The sequence below is a fragment of the Lepus europaeus genome, chromosome 16, assembly GCF_033115175.1.
Source record: "Lepus europaeus isolate LE1 chromosome 16, mLepTim1.pri, whole genome shotgun sequence".
Classification (NCBI taxonomy): Eukaryota; Metazoa; Chordata; class Mammalia; order Lagomorpha; family Leporidae; genus Lepus; species Lepus europaeus.
This window is the reverse complement of record NC_084842.1, coordinates 46,326,392-46,346,149: the sequence shown is the minus strand read 5'-3', so window position 1 is coordinate 46,346,149 and position 19,758 is coordinate 46,326,392. Positions and strand designations below refer to the sequence as shown.

The following is a 19,758-nucleotide window of genomic DNA, read 5'->3' as shown; positions in this document are numbered from 1 at the left end:
GTTACACAGAGAGGAGAGGCAGAGAGAGGTCTTCCATTCAATGGTTCACTCCCCAATTGGCCGCAATGGCTGCAGCTGCGCCGATCCGAACCTAGGAGCCAGGAGCTTCTTCTGGGTCTCCCACGTGGGTGCAGGAGCCCAAGGACTTGGACCATCTTGTACTGCTTTCCCAGGCCATAGCAGAGAGCTGGCTTGGAAGTGGAACAGCTGGGTCTTGAACCAGCATCCATATGGGATGCCAGTGCTTCAGGCCAGGGTGTTAACCCACTGCGCCACAGCGCCGGCCCCAGGGAAAGCTTTTATGGTAGCAATGTACACAGACTTGACTCTTCAATTCATTTTACAAATGGCCCTTGTACTTTGCATATATATAAGTAAAATTAAGTTTATACAGAGAAACCTGCATATTTTTTACAGGTTACTCCCAAATACATCCTATAAATGGGCACAGTATACTTACAACGTGGTGAACAACTCAGACCAACAGTTATATTTCATCCTAACTTGGCATGTTTGCTAAATAACTAATGAAAATATGTAAGAATCTGGCAAAATGATAAAGTGTGTTGGGTCTACTTGTTCCTTCAAAAGATCCTATGTGTGAAAAATGTCAATTGAACAATTTTATGTTAAGAAAAGAAATACTAACACAGAGATGATCTATTCCAGCTGTTCAAATGGGGCTCCACAGCATTAAAACCCCACAGAAAATCTGACACACAGATTTTAACATTATAAAATAGAGTTAATTCGTAATTTATAATGAACACTTTAGGACATTATGCCTAAAATTTGAGGACCCCTGGTTGGTAAAGACCAATCTATTCATCTGATTATCACCAACAGGCAATAGTTTTATAGATACACACAGAGATAGGCAGATTATACCATGTTCTTCTTGCGAGTAGCCACTAGTTGAATATGGCTATTTATATTTGAATTAATTAAAACTGAATCACACTAAAGTAGCCAGAAGATGACAGTTCCTCATTTCTATCAGCCACATTTCAATTGCTCAATTCCTCAATAGTAGCGCATGGCTAGTGCCTACTTAAGACGGACAGCTCAGATGATGGAACACTTCTAACACTGCAGAGTTCTGTTGGCAGTGCTGATCTGGAAAGATGTTCAGACTTGGTTTTACTAACCTGGCTCTTCTAGCATTCAGTCATCCTCGTATTTGGCTGTTATGACTTGAAATCTGTACCTAATCCTCAATTACTCTGAGTTAGACATTCACTTCTAGGGCTCAGTCCTATTGGTAAGAAGGTGGGGGTCCAGGCTTGGCAAAGACCCTACCAGAACCCAACTCTATAATACAGAGAAACTCACCTGGTATGGCCGTACTTTGTGATGAATTTCTTGGATTCCAACCTCTCTGGTTCTCACATCTCGACACTACCAAAAAGAAGGGGGGAGGGAGGAATCAAACATAAAACTAGTAACTAATTAAATTTTTAACTCTATCAAATTCTAGGCTCAAAATTAAGAATGGACATAATCACAGTGATATAAAATAACTGACTTTAAAAATAAATTCATCTTTAATAAGTCTGAAGGTGGGAGAAATGTATGAAGTAGTATAATATTACTTTTAAAAGAAACGTAGAATTCAAAAGAGACCAACATATAAGGACATAAGTCACAAAATTAGAAAACAGTTTTCCTTAGGGCTGTAATTATCTGAGAGTACAATCCAAAACTATCTACATGGAACAATGAAAGGCAAAGTCCTAAAACTGTAAAACCTGCACCATTTTATGGTAGCTAACATTTTGAGCATCACCCTATCTGTATCATTTCAGAAATATCAAGAAGATGCATGTTGAAGATGGCTGGTTTTTTTTTTTTTTTTTTGCTAAGAGTGGTCTGTGGAAGAAGGAATGGTAGGAAGGAAGCAAGGGAAAAAAAAAATGGAAAAAAAGAAGGCAGGCAGGAAGAAACCTGGAGTCCTGTAGTATGTAATCTGAGCCACGGTCACAAGTGGCTTTTAAAGCAGGAGGCACAGAATGCCAATGCAATGCCTGTCTGCACAGCCTAGTACTATGATGCCTCTCTCATTCGTACTCCCCAAGCGGTGTACTTTCTACCTAGACTGACAGTTATAAGAACAAAATTATTATTTAATTATATGTTCTATGGTATATTTTACCTTGTAGAACAAAACCCATAAACGGGCTGGCACTGTGGCATAGTGGGTAAAGCTGCTGCCTGCAGTGCCGGCATCCCATATGGGCATATGGGCACTGGTTAGAGTCCCGGCTGCTCCACTTCTGGTCCCACTCTCTGCTACGGCCTGGGAGAGCAGTCGAAGATGGCCCTAGTCCTTGGGCCCGGGCCCCTGCCCCTGCATGGGAGACTTGGAAGAAGCTCCTGGCTTTGGATCTGCGTAGCTCCAGCCACTGCGGCCAATTGGGGACTGAACCAGTGGATGGAAGACCTCTCTCTCTGCCTCTCCTCTCTCTGTGTAACTCTTTCAAATAAATAAATATTTTTAAAAAAACCATAAACATTATTTTCAGGATTCTAACATTTTCCACCAGTGAAAAATGTCATCTTAGGAAATCTGATGTCAAAACAACTATTCTAATAGTATATTTATATAGGACTGTTATATATGTATAGAATTCTATAAAAAAATAAGATTCCATCATTGTTCAGCTCTATAAAAACTAAGGTTATTTCCACATTCCAGGAACCAGCCTGAGATAATAATTTGCAGATGTAGATTCCATGAACTAGAGCAAACAAAAATTGCAGAGCAAAGATCGTAAATCTTTAACTATTATTACATTGAATGTACATGTTGTAATTACCTACAGTAGATCTGAATAGTAGTAGCTTGCACATGAGTACATTATAGGTATATGCTCTCAGGGAACACTTACCTGATGTTCCTATTTTTCTTTCTGGCATGCTTTATAATAAAGGCAGAAACTGGTGTGTGCTTACCTTTTGGTAAAGATACTGATCGTGGGAACTAGATGTCTCTGGCTATGACTGAACTCCAGTTCTCAGACGTAGTCTTATTTTCCTTTAAGATGGACTACCAATGTTTACAAAGGGTGCAGTCACCTCGGCAAAGGTGTTCTCAGCAGTAGGAGGGGTAGAGAACAAGGACTGCTGGAGGTTGTGAGGCTGCACAGGCACAAAATCTTGTTTGATGCTGCTGTGTATTACTGGGAATGTATCTGCTGTTTTTCTAGAACTTAAACTTTTCATCACTTTTTTTTAATTGGGGGCGGGGGAAGAATAAACCAGTAATGTTTACAAACCATCCTTTGGACAAACAATCTTCTAAGCAATTTTCTCCATGATAAATTTGAGTGAGAAAACATCTTAGGTTACACCACAAACACAATATGCAGTCTTTACAACAACATCTTTCAATGTCTGGTACATGTCTAAACTGCACATGGGAACCACACACATTGTGCTGGCTACAAACAGATGCCGTGGCCACACCCCAACCTGCTGACTCCAAATCTCTGAATGCAGAGCTAGGAATCAGTGCTGTGCCCTACCCACCATTGCTGTCTTACCCCCTTAACAGTTTTAAGAAGTTTCTAGGGCACTAAGTTTCAAACCTTACTTATGACTTAAGAATCACATACAGAGACCATTAAATTTCAGATTCCTTGGCTCTTCCTACCCCAGGGCCAGGAGAGAGAAGTTGTTCAGTAAACATTTGTGAAACAAATACATGAACTGAATAGACATGGTGTGGGATGGGGCGAATGAGACTGGTATACGTGGGGCAACAACATTATTTGGGAATTATTTCATGTACATAGTCCTTGTCTCTTCAAATGATCGGTAATTTCCTTTGAGAAACCACCTCTTATTCTTCTATAACCTGCTAATCAAGAATTGAATATCCAATACTTCAAAAGAAAAAATATTTTGAAAAAAGAAGGTTAAACACATAGTTGGCAATCTGAGTAGGGGGAAACAACAATCACTACATTGAAAGGACGAGGTGGGTGTTTGACACCTTGGTTAAGCAGTCACTGGGACCCTTGGGTCTCACACTGGAGTGCCAGACCCTGCTCTCCATTCTAGCTTCCTGCTAACAAACACCCTGGGAGGCAGCAGGTGATTGTTCATGTAGTTGAGTCCTTGCCTCTTATGTGGGAGACCTGGATTGAATTCCTAGCTTCTGGTTTTGGCCTGGCTGTCACGGGCACTTGGGAAATGAACCAGTAGATGGGAGATCTCTCCTTTCCTTCCCCGTCTCTCTGCCTTTAAAATACAATAAATATATATATTTTTAAATCGAAAGACCTATACCCTTTGGTTGAAAGCAGCAAGAGAGAAAGGGGTAGGATGCAGCCTTGCTACCGCTAGCTTCACCTTCAACACATTACAGAGAACGCCCTCAACAGATGAAAGCTTTTTAACCTGACTTGTGAGATCAGTCTGTAAGTGTGGCAGTAACAAAGGCTTCTGTGTTTCAGACTACTTTCATCCTGACAGTCCTATTTACTCTTACCTGTATTCCAAGGTCTTTCATTCTTGCAAACGCCAGCTCTCTCAAATTGCCATGCTCTACTCCTGAGCTGACTAAGGGCATCGGAATATCTCTGTAGGGGAAAAACATCAGATGTTGTAAAATACAAATCATTCTGGACAACAGTAAGGCAGGGATATTTACAAAAGGAAAACAAAACAAAAAAAAAATAAATAAAAGGAAAAACAACCCATGAAGCACACCAAGAAAGCAGAGGCTGAATACTCTAGCCAGGAAGCAAAGTTCAGGGCTTCTCTGTGCTTCAGTTTTCCCATCTATGAGACTATGATGCTCATAGACTTCTTAGAGTTCTTTTGAGACACCCGATGGAAATCACTTTGTAAGATTATAAAGCACAAAATAAGTACCCAAAGGCCAAATAACCATTAGTAGGGATTTTGGGCAGAAGGGACATATGTACTAAATAATAAAATACTTTTTTTAAAAAAATTAAATTTGTTTAACAAGGAGAAAGAACAATTACTATTAATGCATTGCTTTATGGTTTACAAACACTTGCCCCTATAGTTGCTGAGTGAAGGCAATGAGGAAGCTCCAAAGCCTGGCGTAGCCAACAACTGGTCTCAAAGAATACATTTTTCCTCTCATTTCCCAAAAATCAAAATTAGAAGTGACCCTGCATCAGAAGAACAACCGCTTATTTAAAGAAGAGAGGAGAAAACATTTATTTCCTGGCATTAGTACAGTGAAATGTGCCAGGCATCAAAGAAATTTTAAACAAAAGTTGAAGTTATAAATTCCATTTTAGTAGCTGCAACACCTTGCTCTAGACAAAAATCAGCATCTAAAGATACAGCAGGTTAAAAAAAATATGAAGAATATGATTAGCACATCTGCTTCTTATTCAAAGACAAGTCTCCAATTTGTTTTCTCTAATACTTGGTGATTGGAAGAAAAATGTGTAGAATATGCCAATGATCTTTTCTTGTCATTTTGCTTCTGAATCAAGTTGAGTCTCTTCCTTCTCTTTTCACATATCTCTTCACATGATAAATGCAATAAGCTAATTCATCCGAGTCTAGTAAGACACTCCTCACTCAAGTCAATTCACATCCAGAGCTGTTCATAATAAGTCTATTAGATTCTGAAAGCCAGCAGAGTTGCCACAGACATTATACATTTAAGAAAGTCAGGATTCTTTAAGACAAATACTAGTGAATATATTCATATATGATTTATTTATGATATTTAGTAAAATATATTTCTATCTTTAGAACTATAAAGTTAGTAATCAGATAAAACTGAATGAGGGATATTAAACAGTAAGGTTTATTTTAGCAAGGAATACATAACTGCATTTAAAAAATACTTTACTGCTTCATATTATATAGACCAGAGGTAAAGTCTTCTGAATGCTCTATTTATCCTGAACATTCAATTCTTGTTACTCATGATAAGTTGTTTTCAATAATGTTGCTGCGAATACTGAGTTAATAAGTACTGAAGGGGCCAGCACTGTGGCGCAGTGGGTTAATCCTCTGCCTGCAGTGCTGGCAACCCATATGGACGCCAGTTCATGTTCAATCCAGCTCTCTGCTATGGCCTGAGAAGGCAGAAGATGACCCAAGTGCTTGGGCCCCTGCACCTGCATGGGAGACCTGGAAGAGCCTTCTGGCTCCTGGCTTCAGATCGCCCCAGCTCTGGCCACTGCAGCAGTTTGGGGAGTGAACCAATGGATGGAAGACCTCTCAGTCTCTGTCTTCCCCTCTCTCTATCTCAAACTCTACCTGTCAAATAAATAAATAAAAATCTTTTAAAAAAATACATACTGAAGCATTGCTGCAGGGTATAGTGTTACACATTAGCCCCCGTGAGCCCCTAAAACATTTTCTTTAATAGATCAACATGTAACCTTATTTTATGCATGCTTCTGTTTAAAGACACCTATCTAATATATATTTAATTCTTTAACATGGAACTCATAGCCACAGCACTGTAACCTGTGCTTCCAAGAAGCCTACCTGCCACATGGACTTTCTCTCAGGCATGTCACAGTCCTCCTGCACGCAGGAACACATGGTAGACAGCCCCACAGCAGTACGCTCGGGAGCAGTGCTCCTCTCTACACCCACAGGAAACTTCCCTACCCATGAAGACATTGATTTTCTATTCATTCATGTTTTCAGTTTTATACTTTCTCTTTTCACTGGCACACAAAAGTTCAAAAAGCTGCTCAAACTTCTAAATAGCATTCTTTGAAACATGATGGGACAAACTTAGTTGGGTATTAAATGGGAATTCATTAATTTGATATATAGCAAAGGCATAAACTACTAACTGATTAAAAATGGGTCTAGGCCGGCGCCGTGGCTCACTAGGCTAATCCTCCGCCTGCGGCGCTGGCACACCGCGTTCTAGTCCCGGTCGGGGCACTGGTTCTGTCCTGGTTGCTCCTCTTGCAGGCCAGCGCTCTGCTGTGGCCCGGAGTGCAATGGAGGATGGCCCAAGTGCTTGGGCCCTGCACCCGCATGGGAGACCAGGATAAGCACCTGGCTCCTGGCTTCGGATCAGCATGGTGCGCTGGCTGCGGCGGCCATTGGAGAGTGAACCAACGGTTAAGGGGGACCTTTCTCTCTGTCTCTCTCACTGTCCACTCTGCCTGTAAAAAAAAAAAAAAAAAAAAAAAAAATGGGTCTAGACAGAGTTAGGGCTAACAGTACTTTGAATTGACCTGAAGAAATGCCTTAGGAAGGGCCTGGCTAGGCCCTTTGATGGCATATTCCTTAAGTTTTCTGATGGCAAATGACAATTAGGTTAGGCAGATCCTCAGCTGGCCTCAGGATGGTAACTCCTGAAGTTTCTGAATGACACTGAAATCCCGCCAGAGCTTATCAGGGTGTGAAATCTGGAGAATAACTATACTCCAGAGCTACCCAGATGTTCTGTGACAAGTTTCAAAACTAGCATCTGAGATCTACACATGAAAAATAACTTATGATGCCAAAATAATCCAATGTGGGAAAGAACAATCTTCAACAAATAGGCAAGGGCAGAACCTGTGTGTCACTGGCATCACTGCCAGGCCACTTTACTGGAGACAGAAGTTGAAGGCCCTGAACTGGTCAGAATGGCAGGGACAGACTAATCAGCAGAAATTAATGAAGACTATATGGTAGAATTTCACAGGTATTTACCAATGCTTGAGCATTCCATTGTGCTGTGGATGACACCATGACACCCATTTCTAGAAATCACTTGTTAAAGATGTTAGACCCACTTGAACAAGCAAAGGTGGATTTAATTCCTACATAAATACTAAATTTAATGTTTTGGGTTTAGTTGGCAACTCAAGGAGTTAATTCTTTTTTTTTTTTTTTTTTTCTTTTTTTTTGACAGGCAGAGTGGATAGTGAGAGAGAGAGAGACAGAGAGAAAGGTCTTCCTTTTTGCCGTTGGTTCACCCTCCAATGGCCGCTGCGGCCGGCGATTTGTGCTGATCCGAAGCCAGGAGCTTCTCCTGGTCTCCCATGCGGGTGCAGGGCCCAAGCACTTGGGCCATCCTCCACTGCCTTCCCAGGCCATAGCAGAGAGCTGGCCTGGAAGAGGGGCAACCGGGATAGAATCCGGCGCCCCAACCGGGACTAGAACCCGGTGTGCCAGCGCCGCAAGGCGGAGGATTAGCCTGTTAAGCCACGGCGCCGGCCAGGAGTTAATTCTAAGGAACATCCAGTAAAGAAGGAACAGGACAGTATTCAAGTATATGTGAACAGAGTTAAGGAAATAACAGATAAGAAAAAGACTGGAAGCTTCAAGATTTGTAGATGCAGAAGAAGCATTTGACATAACCCAACAACCATTCATGATTAAAAACTCTCAGTAAATCAGGAATAGAGGGGAACTTCTTCAACTTGGTAAAAAAAAAAGTCTATAAAATTCAGAAGTTCTCTCACTAAGATCAGGCAAGAATATCCCTTCAACATCATACTGGGAGTAGTAGCTAATGCAGTAAGAGAAGACAAGAAAAGATAAATACATTAGCAAGAAATGAAAAAAAAAAAATGTGCCTTTTTGCAGATGACATGATTGTGTCTATGTAGAAAATTTACGAAGAAAATTCCAAGAACTAATAAGCAGTTGTAACAAGGTTGCAGGGTACAAAATTATACCAAAGTAAATCGTTTTCCTATATACCAGCAATGGACAAGTGGAATTTGAAATTAAAGCCATGTATCATTTACTATATCATTTACTATATTTACTAAAGCCATGTATCATTTGCTATAAAAAGGAAATACTTTGGTATAAATCTAATATGGACAAAATCAAGATGAAGAGAACAAAAAATTCTGATGAATGAATTGAAAGAACTAAATAAATAGATATATTCCATGTTCACAGATAGGAGAAATAAATATTGTCAAGATTGTAAAGATGTCAGTTCTTCCCAACTTGATCTATAGATTCAATACAATTCAATCTTTTTTGGGTATCAAATTATTCTAGAGTTTAAATGGAGAAGCAAGACCCAGAATAGGAATTAGAATATAAAAGGACAAGAACAAAGCTGGAGGACTAACACCATCTGACTTTCACACTTACAATAAAGCTACATATTCAAGACAGCATGGTATTGGTGAAAGGACAAAAGTGATCAATGGAACAGAACACAGAGCCCAGAATCAGACCCCATAAATATAGTCAACTGAACTCTGAAGAAGAAGCGAAAGCCATACAATGCTGGAAGACACATTTCTGTAATAACTGGACATTCACATACAAAAACAAAAACAAAAAACCTTGATCTAGACACAGATTTTACCCCTCTGTAGAAATTATCCCAATGTGGATAACAGACCTAACTGTAAAACCCAAATCTATAAGACAGTTTCTACACTACAATAAAACCTCAATGACTTTGAGTATGGTAATGACTTTTTAAAAATACAACACCAAAGATATGTGTATGATTTATGAAAGAGAAAACCGAGCAGCTGGACTTTATTAAAAGTAAAAACTGCTCTAGATCATTATCATCAAGATAATAGGAAGATAATCCATAGACTGGGAGAAAATAAAATGTAAAAGACACATCTAAGAAAGGCCTGTTATCTATAATATCAAAGATTCCTAAAACTTGGCTGCCACCTACGATGCTGACATCCCATATGAGAGTGTTGGTTCACGTCTCATCTGCTCTGCTTCAATCCAGCTCCCTGTTAATGCATCTGGCAAGGCAGCAGAGGATGGTGCAAGTGTTTGGGCCCCTGCCACCTACATGGGAAACCAGGATGGAGTTTCTGGCTCCTGGCTTGGGTCAGCCCCAGTCATTGTGATCATTTGGGAAGTGAACCAGTAGATGGAAATCTCTGTCTCTCCCTATCTCTCTGTCATTCTGCCTTTCAAATAAACAAATAAATAAACCTTAAAGAACATTAAAACTCAACAATAAGAAAACTGATTAAAAATATAACCTGATTAAAAAATGGGCCAAGTCTAATCAGATAACATATCAAAAAAGATATATAGATGGCAAATAAATATATAAAAAGATGTTCCACACTATATGTCCACAGAACAAATGAAACAATGACATACCACTAGATCTACCAGAATGGCCAAAATGTGGAATGCTGACAACACTCAATGCAGACAAGAATACGGAACAATAGGAACTCTCATTTGCTAGCAGGAATGCAAAATGCTACAGCCACTTTGGAATGCAGTTTGGAGGTTTCTTAAAATACTATACATACTCTGGGGCTGGCATTGTGGCACAGTGGGTTAAACCAGGGCCTACAGCACCAGTATCCAATATGGGCACCAGTTCGAATCTTGGGTGCTCCACATCCAATCCAGCTCTCTGCAATGTGCCTGGGAAGGAGGTCTGGAGGAAGCTCCTGGCTCCAGCCTAGCCCTGCCCTGGCCATTGTGGCCCTTTGGGGAGTGAACCAGCAGATGGAAGATCTCTCTGTCTCTCCCTCTCTCTCTCTCTGCAACTCTTCCTTTCAAATAAATAAATAAATCTTTAAACAAACAAAAAACCTAAACACACTCTTCCCAGAAGATCTAGCAAGAACAGTTGTTAGTGCTTACATAGCAGTTGAAAACTTCTGGTAATACAAAAACAGCTCAATAGACCCTATGCAACTCTGGCCTCAGAATCAGCCCTTAAGGCATTCGGATCTGGCTCAAGAGCCCATGAGAGTATTGTAGGCATGGAAAGCCAAGACACCGTGGGAAAAAAAAAAAAAAGAAAAAGAAAGACCTAAATGAAAGATCTCTGCAAGTGAGATCCCAGTGGAAAGAACGGGGCCATCAAAGAAGGAGGTACCGTTCTCTGAAGGGAGGAGAGAACTTCCACTTTGACTATGACCCTATCGGAATAAGATTGAAGTCGGTGAACCCTAAAGGCTTCCATAGCCTTGGCAACTCATGACTAGAGCCTAGGGAGATTACTGATGCCATAAACAAGAGTGTCAAATTGTTAAGTCAACAACAGGAGTCACTGTGTACTTACATCTCATGTGGGATCTGTCCTTAATGTGTTGTCTAATGTGAAGTGATGCTATAACTAGTACTAAAACAGTATTTTTACACTTTGTGTTTCTGTGTGGGTGCAAACTGATGAAATCTTTACTTAGTATATACTGAATTGATCTTCTACATATAAAGATAATTGAAAATGAAAAAACAAAACAAAACAAAAACCCGGTGTTAAATTGGAAATTGCATAGAAAATTAATTAATTTTTAAAAAATATCATGTAGGATCTCTGTCTCTAATGTGCTGTACACTGTTATTTAATGCTATAACTAGTACTCCAACAGTATTTTTCACTTTGTGTTGCTATGTGGGGCAAACTGTTGAAATCTTTGCTTAATATATACTGAACTGATCTTCTGTATATAAAGAGAATTGAAAATGAATCTTAAAATATCTACCTAAACAGAACTATAAGATAGAAAGACAGAATTATCAGCAGACTACTATCTAATTTGTGGAGCTTAGAGAAAATGAATAAATGAATCCCCTTGTTTAAAAAAAGTTATTAATAATTCCAAGATGCTAACAGCAGAGCATTAAGAACATGGCCCAGTGAGACAGCACAGGTCACATGGGCCTGATTAGCAGAGAGCACAAGTCAGTAAGGACCTGGTAACAGATAGATTTACAATGATGCTGACAGTTCATAAATGTCTTTAAATTTATGCCTGTCACTACAAAAAGCAACATGGCTTTAATGGTCTCTGGCAGTGAAACGCCTGGAGATACCAGATGGAAGTTTTCCTCATCAAGGAACAGAAAAGGCAACCGTTACTTTCAGTGATAAAGTCTTATTCACTGAAAATGGGAGGAGACAATTCTATTTATGAGCATCTTCCACCTGCAAAGTACTGTATGAAACAATCTGGAATATATAAATAGACATTAAAGTATTCTAGAACTTCAAAACTTATTTGAGACTCCTAACCACATTAACTTGCTGTGTCCATTTAGGTAGCAGTTCAAGTTATTTTTAGGATTCTCAATTTGAATCAATCTAGTCTCACTTTCTTTGAAGAGAGATTATATACAATATTCAATTTTCAATTTTAGCAGGTAATATTTCAAGCTTAGAGGTGCTGATATTTGCAATTTGCTCATCAAAAACCTTTCAAAGTGATGTCTATAGCTTTTTTTTGTCTGAAGTTTCTCACGCTTCAGAAGCATGTTTTGGTTGCAAATTGGTATTCCTACTCTGATATTTCAGTGATTTAAATATCACATCAAGGCAGACAGCTGTCAAATAGCCCGAGGGCAGCAGTTTAATGTGGTTCCATCATGCGTCTGGACACAGTTTTACATTTAGTCACTGACTGCACCCTTCAGGGACTGAATACAGGATCTTCTATTAAGATTCAGCTTCATAAAAATGGCTCCATAGTCATAAAACTAGAAAGTATAAAATAGTTACAAAAGGGGAAGGCAGGGTGGAAAAAAGAATTATAAACATCAAGCAACCTACTGGTCAAATATAGTTTAAAAGACAGTATGACACATTCTGTTCTTACTCAGATTATCTTCCTCTTCTAGGTCCATCCCTTCTGATAGCCATCTAAAATCTTCTCCACACATACCTCTAAATTCAGCTTCACTAGTGACCATTAAGTATATAGGTATTTCAGAAACAGTGTGAAAAATGGAATTAAAGGAAAGGTTTATTTTGGTCTAAAAATTTTCTGAAATCCATGCAGCTTTTTCATAATATACATTTCAATGAACTTTTTGAAGATCCCTCATATGTGTAGATTTCAAAATTTTTTAGATCAAAAAACGTGTCTTTTAATGCCATTTTCAATGAACTCTTTGAAATATGCTTGTACATTGCCAGTAATCAGTAGAAGCTACCACTAGATTAAGCTACATAGAAATGGGTAGATTTTCTGAAGAGAGAAATATGACACATATCAGGGCTAGTGTTGTAGCCTAATGGATTAAGTTGCCACTCGTGATGCCAGCATCACCTATAGGTGCCGGTTTGAGTCCCAGCCTACTCCACTTCCAATCCAGCTCCCTGCTAATATGCCTGAGAAAAGCAGAAGATGGCTCAAATGCTTGGGTCCCTGCACCATGTGGGAAACCAGGATAAAACTTCTGGCCTGGCCCAGGCTTGGCTTTTGTGGCTATTTGGGGAGTGAACCAGCAGATGGAAGATCTCTCTCTCTCTCCTTCTAACTCTGCCTTTCAAATAAATAAAACAGATCTTAAAAAAAAAAAAAAAGAAATATGACACATGTGATTTTCTTTACTATGATTAAAACAAGCAAACAAAAAAATAATGAGCAGAGAAACACCCCGAGAGGAAGGCTTTTCTCCTTTGCCAAGGGTTTCCTTCTGGGAAGACAGTGGATTATTTCTAACAAGAACAAGGCTGCTTCACTGCGTTTTTGGACTAATAGCAGTTTTCCACATTCTCAGGATTGCTCTAAAGCTTTAAGACTAACGCTAGAAGAAACAGTGCTGAGTAAAAACCCCACTCTTTCTCTTTTCCTAAATCAGCTTTCTCAGATGCTTAACTTTGTGTAAATACTCAGCTTTTTCTTACACACATTTGTATATGTTTAAGTTACCCATAAACACTTTCCTTAGCATTCAAAATCCAAGTTTCTTTCAGAAAGCTTAGACATATAAAACTCCAGCTACATATGGATATACATTTTAAAACATCTTAAAATGGAGTATAAGGTTTTAAAACAGACATATGAAGCTGTTTCACTAGAACACAGCTATCAGATAGCTAAGTGCTAAGTGTACTATATGAACACGGACCTGACATTTTGGTTTTTTAGTACGCTAATTTACCCAGGTGAGAGAAGAGGATTCAAAATAATATAAAAATGACATAACATTTACAAATGTTTTCTGAACTATTCCAAAAAAAGGACTACTTTTCTGATCCAAATTCCATGACTGGCAAATTTGGCCTAAACAGACAACTGATGAAAGAAGGAACACAAACAATAGTTACAAGGAAAAAAGTTAACACTAATAACTAGTGAAATGCAATTGACATAACTAAAAGGACACACTATTTTGCTGCCATTTAAATTATAACCATTAAAATTATTCTTCATCTTTCTTACGTTGAATTTTTTAGTTGACAAATAATTATTGCCTATATTTATGGGGTACAGTGTGATGTTTCAACTGTGCAATGATTGTAGCATATCATTTCTTTGTGATAAGAACATTCAAAACCTCACTCCAGGGTTGGCATTTAGCCTAGCAGTTGAGACTCTAAGACACCTGAACCCCGTACCAGAGTGCCTGGGGTCTACACTTGGCTCCGGCTCCTGCTCCTGCCTCCAGCTGCCTGCTGATGCAGACTCTGTGAGGCAGCAGTGATGACCAAGTAACTGCGTTCCTGCCACCCATGTGGGGAGACCTAGACCGAGTTTCTGGCTCTTGGCTTTATTGTGACCCAATTCTTGCCTTTGTCGGCATTTAGGGAATGAACCAGTGCATGGCAGCTCTGTGTGTGTATGTCTCAAAAAATCCTCTCTACTAGCTACTTTAAAATATACACTACATATTGTTAACCATAGTCACCCAACCATGCAACCCCAGAACTTACTCCTCCTGCCGTTTGGTAGCCACTGACCAATCTGTCCCTACCCTCTGCAACCCCCATTCTACTCTGTCCTGCTAGAAGATCAGCTTTTTTAGAACGCACAAATGAGCAGGATCATTGTACTTTTCTTTCTGTACACCTGGCTTATTGCACTTAACATACATCTTTATGGTGGTATAGCAACAAGACATTCTGAGTCACAGAGGAAAATAGATAGTTAATAAGGAAAGGGGATATGGGCTGGAGACAGAGCTGCGGGAGTTTCTAGTGGAGAAGCCTGGGAGTCCAGCAGAGACAGAGGGAGTAAATAGTCACAGAGACACAGCAGAGGTACAGTAGGGAAGCCAAACAGGGTGACTGATGCCACATCCTCCCCACCTCCCGGGGTGGACCAGGTGAGCCAAGATCACAAGTCCATGGAGCTGCCATTAGCAGCGGAAGGGAGAGCAGGGGGAACTGTTTGAAATTCCAAGAGGGAAGAATAGGGGAATACATGGAAAATTCGGGCACATCCCTGCCTATCCACGTCTCCCCTTCTCCCCAACTGGACCTGCAGCTGGCTGGGAGAAGCCATATTGTCTGTTTAATCTCCTAATGTAAACACGGTGCTACTGCATTTGCCTCCTGTGCACATACCCATCAATGGTGGGGGCCACTTCACCACAATCCCCAACCCGGGAACGAGGATTACATTTCAGAGTAATTTCCCCTCTCACCACATGAGCTGTAAAACGGGGAGAAGTTCTAAACATTGAAATTCTTAGCTCCTTTCACACACCAGAGCCCGGCCCAAGTAGGTGGGGCTTAGTGCACCAGAGCTCTCCTATCTGCCCCCGTCACCATCCAGAAGTGAACAGGACTTACAGAGGTGGGGCTGTGTGTTTCCACTGGTAACGCACAAACACATAGTAGCTCATAGCAGAGGGAAACCTCACCACAAGCACCAAGACATATATTAAAGATAAAAGGAAATGGAAATGATGAAGAACAGGGGAAAAACTTTAATAAGACTAAGAAAGACAGCATTAGCCTCAGAATGGAACACTACGTTACCTCTTCAATAATAGAAGTAGAAGACGAGATTGAGGATATGCCAGAAAATGGAATTCAGAAAATTGTCACTTAGAAGCCATCAAATTCACAACCTAAATGAAAAATGTTCCCACGAAATTGAGATCCTGAAGAGAAGTCAGGATGAAATACTGGATATGAAGAATTCAATGGAGCAAATAAAAAAATACAGTGGGTAGTCTAAATAACAGAGTAAATGAAACAGAAGAATGAATGTCAGAACTAGAAGACAAATTTCTGAACCTCCATAGCCCGAGATACCAGCGGGCAAGCGGAAAGAGGAGGCTAGAGGGAACGAGGCTTGAAACTCCGTGGGGAAAAGTTCACCAGGCTAACTAGAAGAGAGAGAAAATAAAAAATAAAAAAAGTGACTGATACGGACACAAGTTTCTCTCTCTCCGCTCACCTCTCACAGGCGAGCAAGACAGAGCAGGCGCCATTTTGGACATACGTCATAAGCAGGGCGACCTCAGGTCTGCACCAGCCCTGAGCCTAGCAGAAAAACCTGACTCTGTGGGGAGGGGTGAAATAACAGGAGATTAGCATCTAACTTGGCAACCCAGTGGGAGACTGCAGGAGAATTGGAGCCCACACTGAGGGCAGCAGAGATTCCCTGTGTGGTCCTTGGGAAAGAGCTTCCGATCTCTGGCTCCTGTGGGTATATCATTTGACTGCTAATTACTACCTCCAATTACGTTCAGCTGTGCGGAATTACTTCCCTTTTGAATCAAAAAAAGAAAGAGAGATTTACCACACCTAACCTGGGAGTGTCATCCTTGACACACCCTCAACCCTGAGGAACCAAACACAGCTCTCAGTCCACACTCATCTCAAGCCTCTAAGGCTCCACTGAAAGCAGACAGTCCACTTAATATAGAGCCATAGTGTAACAAGAAAAAACACCACAGTGAAGAAACCAAATATCTCCAACATGCCAAACAACAAACGCAAAAACCAAGCTAACAAGAACAAGGAAGAAACTATGACGCCCCCAAATGAAAAAGACACCCCAATTCAAGATTATGAAGATGATGAGATCGAAGAAATGCAAGAAGCGGATCTCAAAAAATTGATAAGAACATTAAGAAGTTCTCAAAAACAAATTCTTGAACTACAGAAATCCTTCATGGACAAGATAGAAAATCTCTCTCGTGAAAGTGAAATATTAAGGAGGAATCAAAATGAAATGAAACAACTAGTGGAACAAGAAACTCTGATAGTGACTAGAAATCATAATGAAATGAAGAGTTCAATAGATCAAATGACAAACACATTAGAGAGCCTTAAAAACAGAATGGGCGAAGCAGAAGAGAGAATATCAGACTTAGAAGACAGAGAACAGGAAAGGAAACAGGCAAACCAAAGAAAAGAAGAAGAAATTAGAAATCTAAAAAATATTGTCAGGAATTTACAGGATACTATTAAAAAACCCAACATTCGGGTTCTAGGAGTTCCTGAAGGCATGGAGAGGGAGAAAGGATTAGAAGGCATTTTCAGTGAGATACTAGCAGAAAATTTCCCAGGTTTGGAGAAGGACAGAGGCATCTTAGTACAGGAAGCTTATAGAACCCCTAATAAACATGACCAAAAGAGATCCTCACCACGACATGTTGTAATCAAACTCACCACAGTGAAACATAAAGAAAAGATCCTAAAATGTGCAAGAGAGAAACGTCGGATCACTCTTAGAGGATCTCCAATTAGACTCACAGCAGACTTCTCATCAGAAACCCTACAAGCTAGAAGGGAATGGCGAGACATAGCCCAGGTACTAAGAGAGAAAAACTGCCAGCCCAGAATACTATATCCTGCAAAGCTCTCATTTGTGAATGAAGGTGAAATTAAGACTTTTCATAGCAAACAGAAACTGAAAGAATTTGTTGCCACTCATCCTGCCCTGCAAAAGATGCTTAAAGATGTCTTACACACAGAAACACAGAAACATGGTCACCAATATGAAAGAAGGTAAAGGAAGGAAACCTCACAGCAAAAGATCACAGGAAGCTCAATTTCTCTTTGACATAGAATTAAACTCTGATGCTCTGTTAAAGCAATGTGTTAAAGTAATCTATTATGTTCTCTTGATGTCTGTTAAATTCTAATTGTTCAAAAACAGCTGAATTTTTATTAAGAGCTATGGGTTATTTAAATATGTGCTTTTTTCAAAAATTTGAATATCTGCTGCTCATAAAACTAAAGCGTTGTTGGTTCTGTGTTTAGCTGTCCTCCTATAGGTTCCTATGGACTTTTTCCAGCCACTTTTATTGTATTCAGTACTTTGGGATGGCTCTGTAAACAGATGAAGCCAATAATGTATTAACAGTACCAACTGAGAGAAAGTATGGTTAACTGAGGTTACTAAAAAGAAAAAGCAATTCAAATCAATTGGCAATCTACAAAAAGAGTTAAAGATTTTAAAAGCTATTATTAAAATTGATATATTGGTCTATTATGCTATATTATATGTGTGTACATATTGTATGTCCACATGGGGAAATTTTATTAAGAGTTTTATTTTAAATGGCTTATAGATAAGATTGTCCATAAATTTAAGCTGCTAAAATCAATCAAAGATACATTTTAATTTGTGGGACCTGAATCTGTGTATCATATGTTTTAGACTTGTTGGTAGAAAGAAACTAAAAACATTTTAGATGGTTGTGCTTAAGTTTACTGGCTAAACAAACTACACCATGTTAGATATTTAAGAGGTGTTTTCAAATACATGATTCTTAAAATTTATAGAAGGCATTGGACCTTCTGGTAAATGTTTTCTTAAGTTGTTATCTAATGGTTGAAACTGTTTGCTAAGTATTCATGTGATATTGCTATTGTCAGCAAGCGATCTAGGACTTGCTCCCTCATTTCTCTATTCTAAGCCCAACTTGTTCTTTCATTTCTCTATTCTCTTCAAGGTAGGAAACTAATTCTATTATGAAGGAATCTGTAGGATGCACAATTTAATCTTTAGACCTTATAAAAGAGATGGCTAACATTTTTCTGCAATAGCATAGCCAAAATAAGAACTCAAATAATAATCTCATAGCTAGATTCACTTCGCCATCAGCGAAGTATACAGTAAGTAGAAAAAACCTCCCTTTCAGACCAAAGGGAAAGAAAGTTTTAAAGTGAGAATATAATTTTCCTCATGGGCATTGTCTACCTTAGAAAAACTACTACAGAACATGCCTGTGACTATAGACTTGTAGTTCAGGCCACCGAAGATTAGAGATGGGAAACGGGCACTCCCTTGACTTGCATCCTCTGGTCTGCTTTAACACAAACCAGGAGGAAAAGAAAGCTCGGCATCAGAAGCAATGGGTGGCAGGCCTATTAATGGCTGATCTGTACAGTGATCTGCCCTCAAGGAGACCCAACAGGCCAGTCCACTGCAGTGGCTTTCAATGTGGTAAGCCTGGGCTTCAGCAGAAGTCAGCTTGTGAAGAGCCCTGGCAGCTCTGCCAAGAGTTGGATCACTGGAAATGGACCTGCCCTGGAGTCGAAGGATGCCCAGGTCAGAGCCACAGATCTTATTGGCTCTAAGCTGAAAAGCCCTTCACTCAGCCCAACTTCCAAAGTGACCACTGCAGCTGAGGGTATGGTCAAGTAGGGTCAGCAACATTGCAGGCAGAACTGTAAATTTCTTGTTAGAGATGCCACCTGCCCTTACCTGGCCAGCACTCCTCCCAGGCCAGCCAAGTAATGAAAGTCAACAGAGTGCCTTCCCCTAGGAGGTTCACACCTCCCTTAGGATATACCCCATGTGAAGAGATAGATAGGTCTGGGCCTCTGAATTTACAAGGCCTAAAGCCCACCAGATTATTATCAAGCCCCTTCTATCAGGTTCTATTTGCCTCTCAATCAGAAAACTTAATTGTAGCTTAGACAGCACCTTTCTTAGCTCCTCTAATCTGTCCTTTGTTCTAGGCCCTGTCCTTTGTGTCTAGGCTCTGTCCTTTGTTCTAGGCCCTGTCTAGTGCACTTGGGCCTCATTCCTTTGTAATCATAACCTCTACTCTACCACCAATGGCTCTACTCCCAACCTGTGTGTACTGATGGTCCTCTTCCCCACTTAATGCTGTATAATTGTTCAAACCTGGTAAATG

At 39.9% G+C, this 19,758-nt stretch overlaps 1 protein-coding gene across 1 annotated transcript in view; it reads right to left on the bottom strand.

Moving 5' to 3' along the window:
* The window catches only part of ELP3 (elongator acetyltransferase complex subunit 3), a 126,588-nt gene that overhangs the window by 45,130 nt on the left and 61,700 nt on the right, over positions 1 to 19,758 (bottom strand). Inside the window, exons 11-12 of the mRNA XM_062213340.1 lie at positions 4,493 to 4,583; positions 1,333 to 1,398 (exon numbers count right to left, since the gene is read on the bottom strand). Of these exons, the coding sequence (XP_062069324.1) occupies positions 1,333 to 1,398; positions 4,493 to 4,583 (157 nt within the window). The remainder of the gene's footprint in view (positions 1 to 1,332; positions 1,399 to 4,492; positions 4,584 to 19,758) is intronic.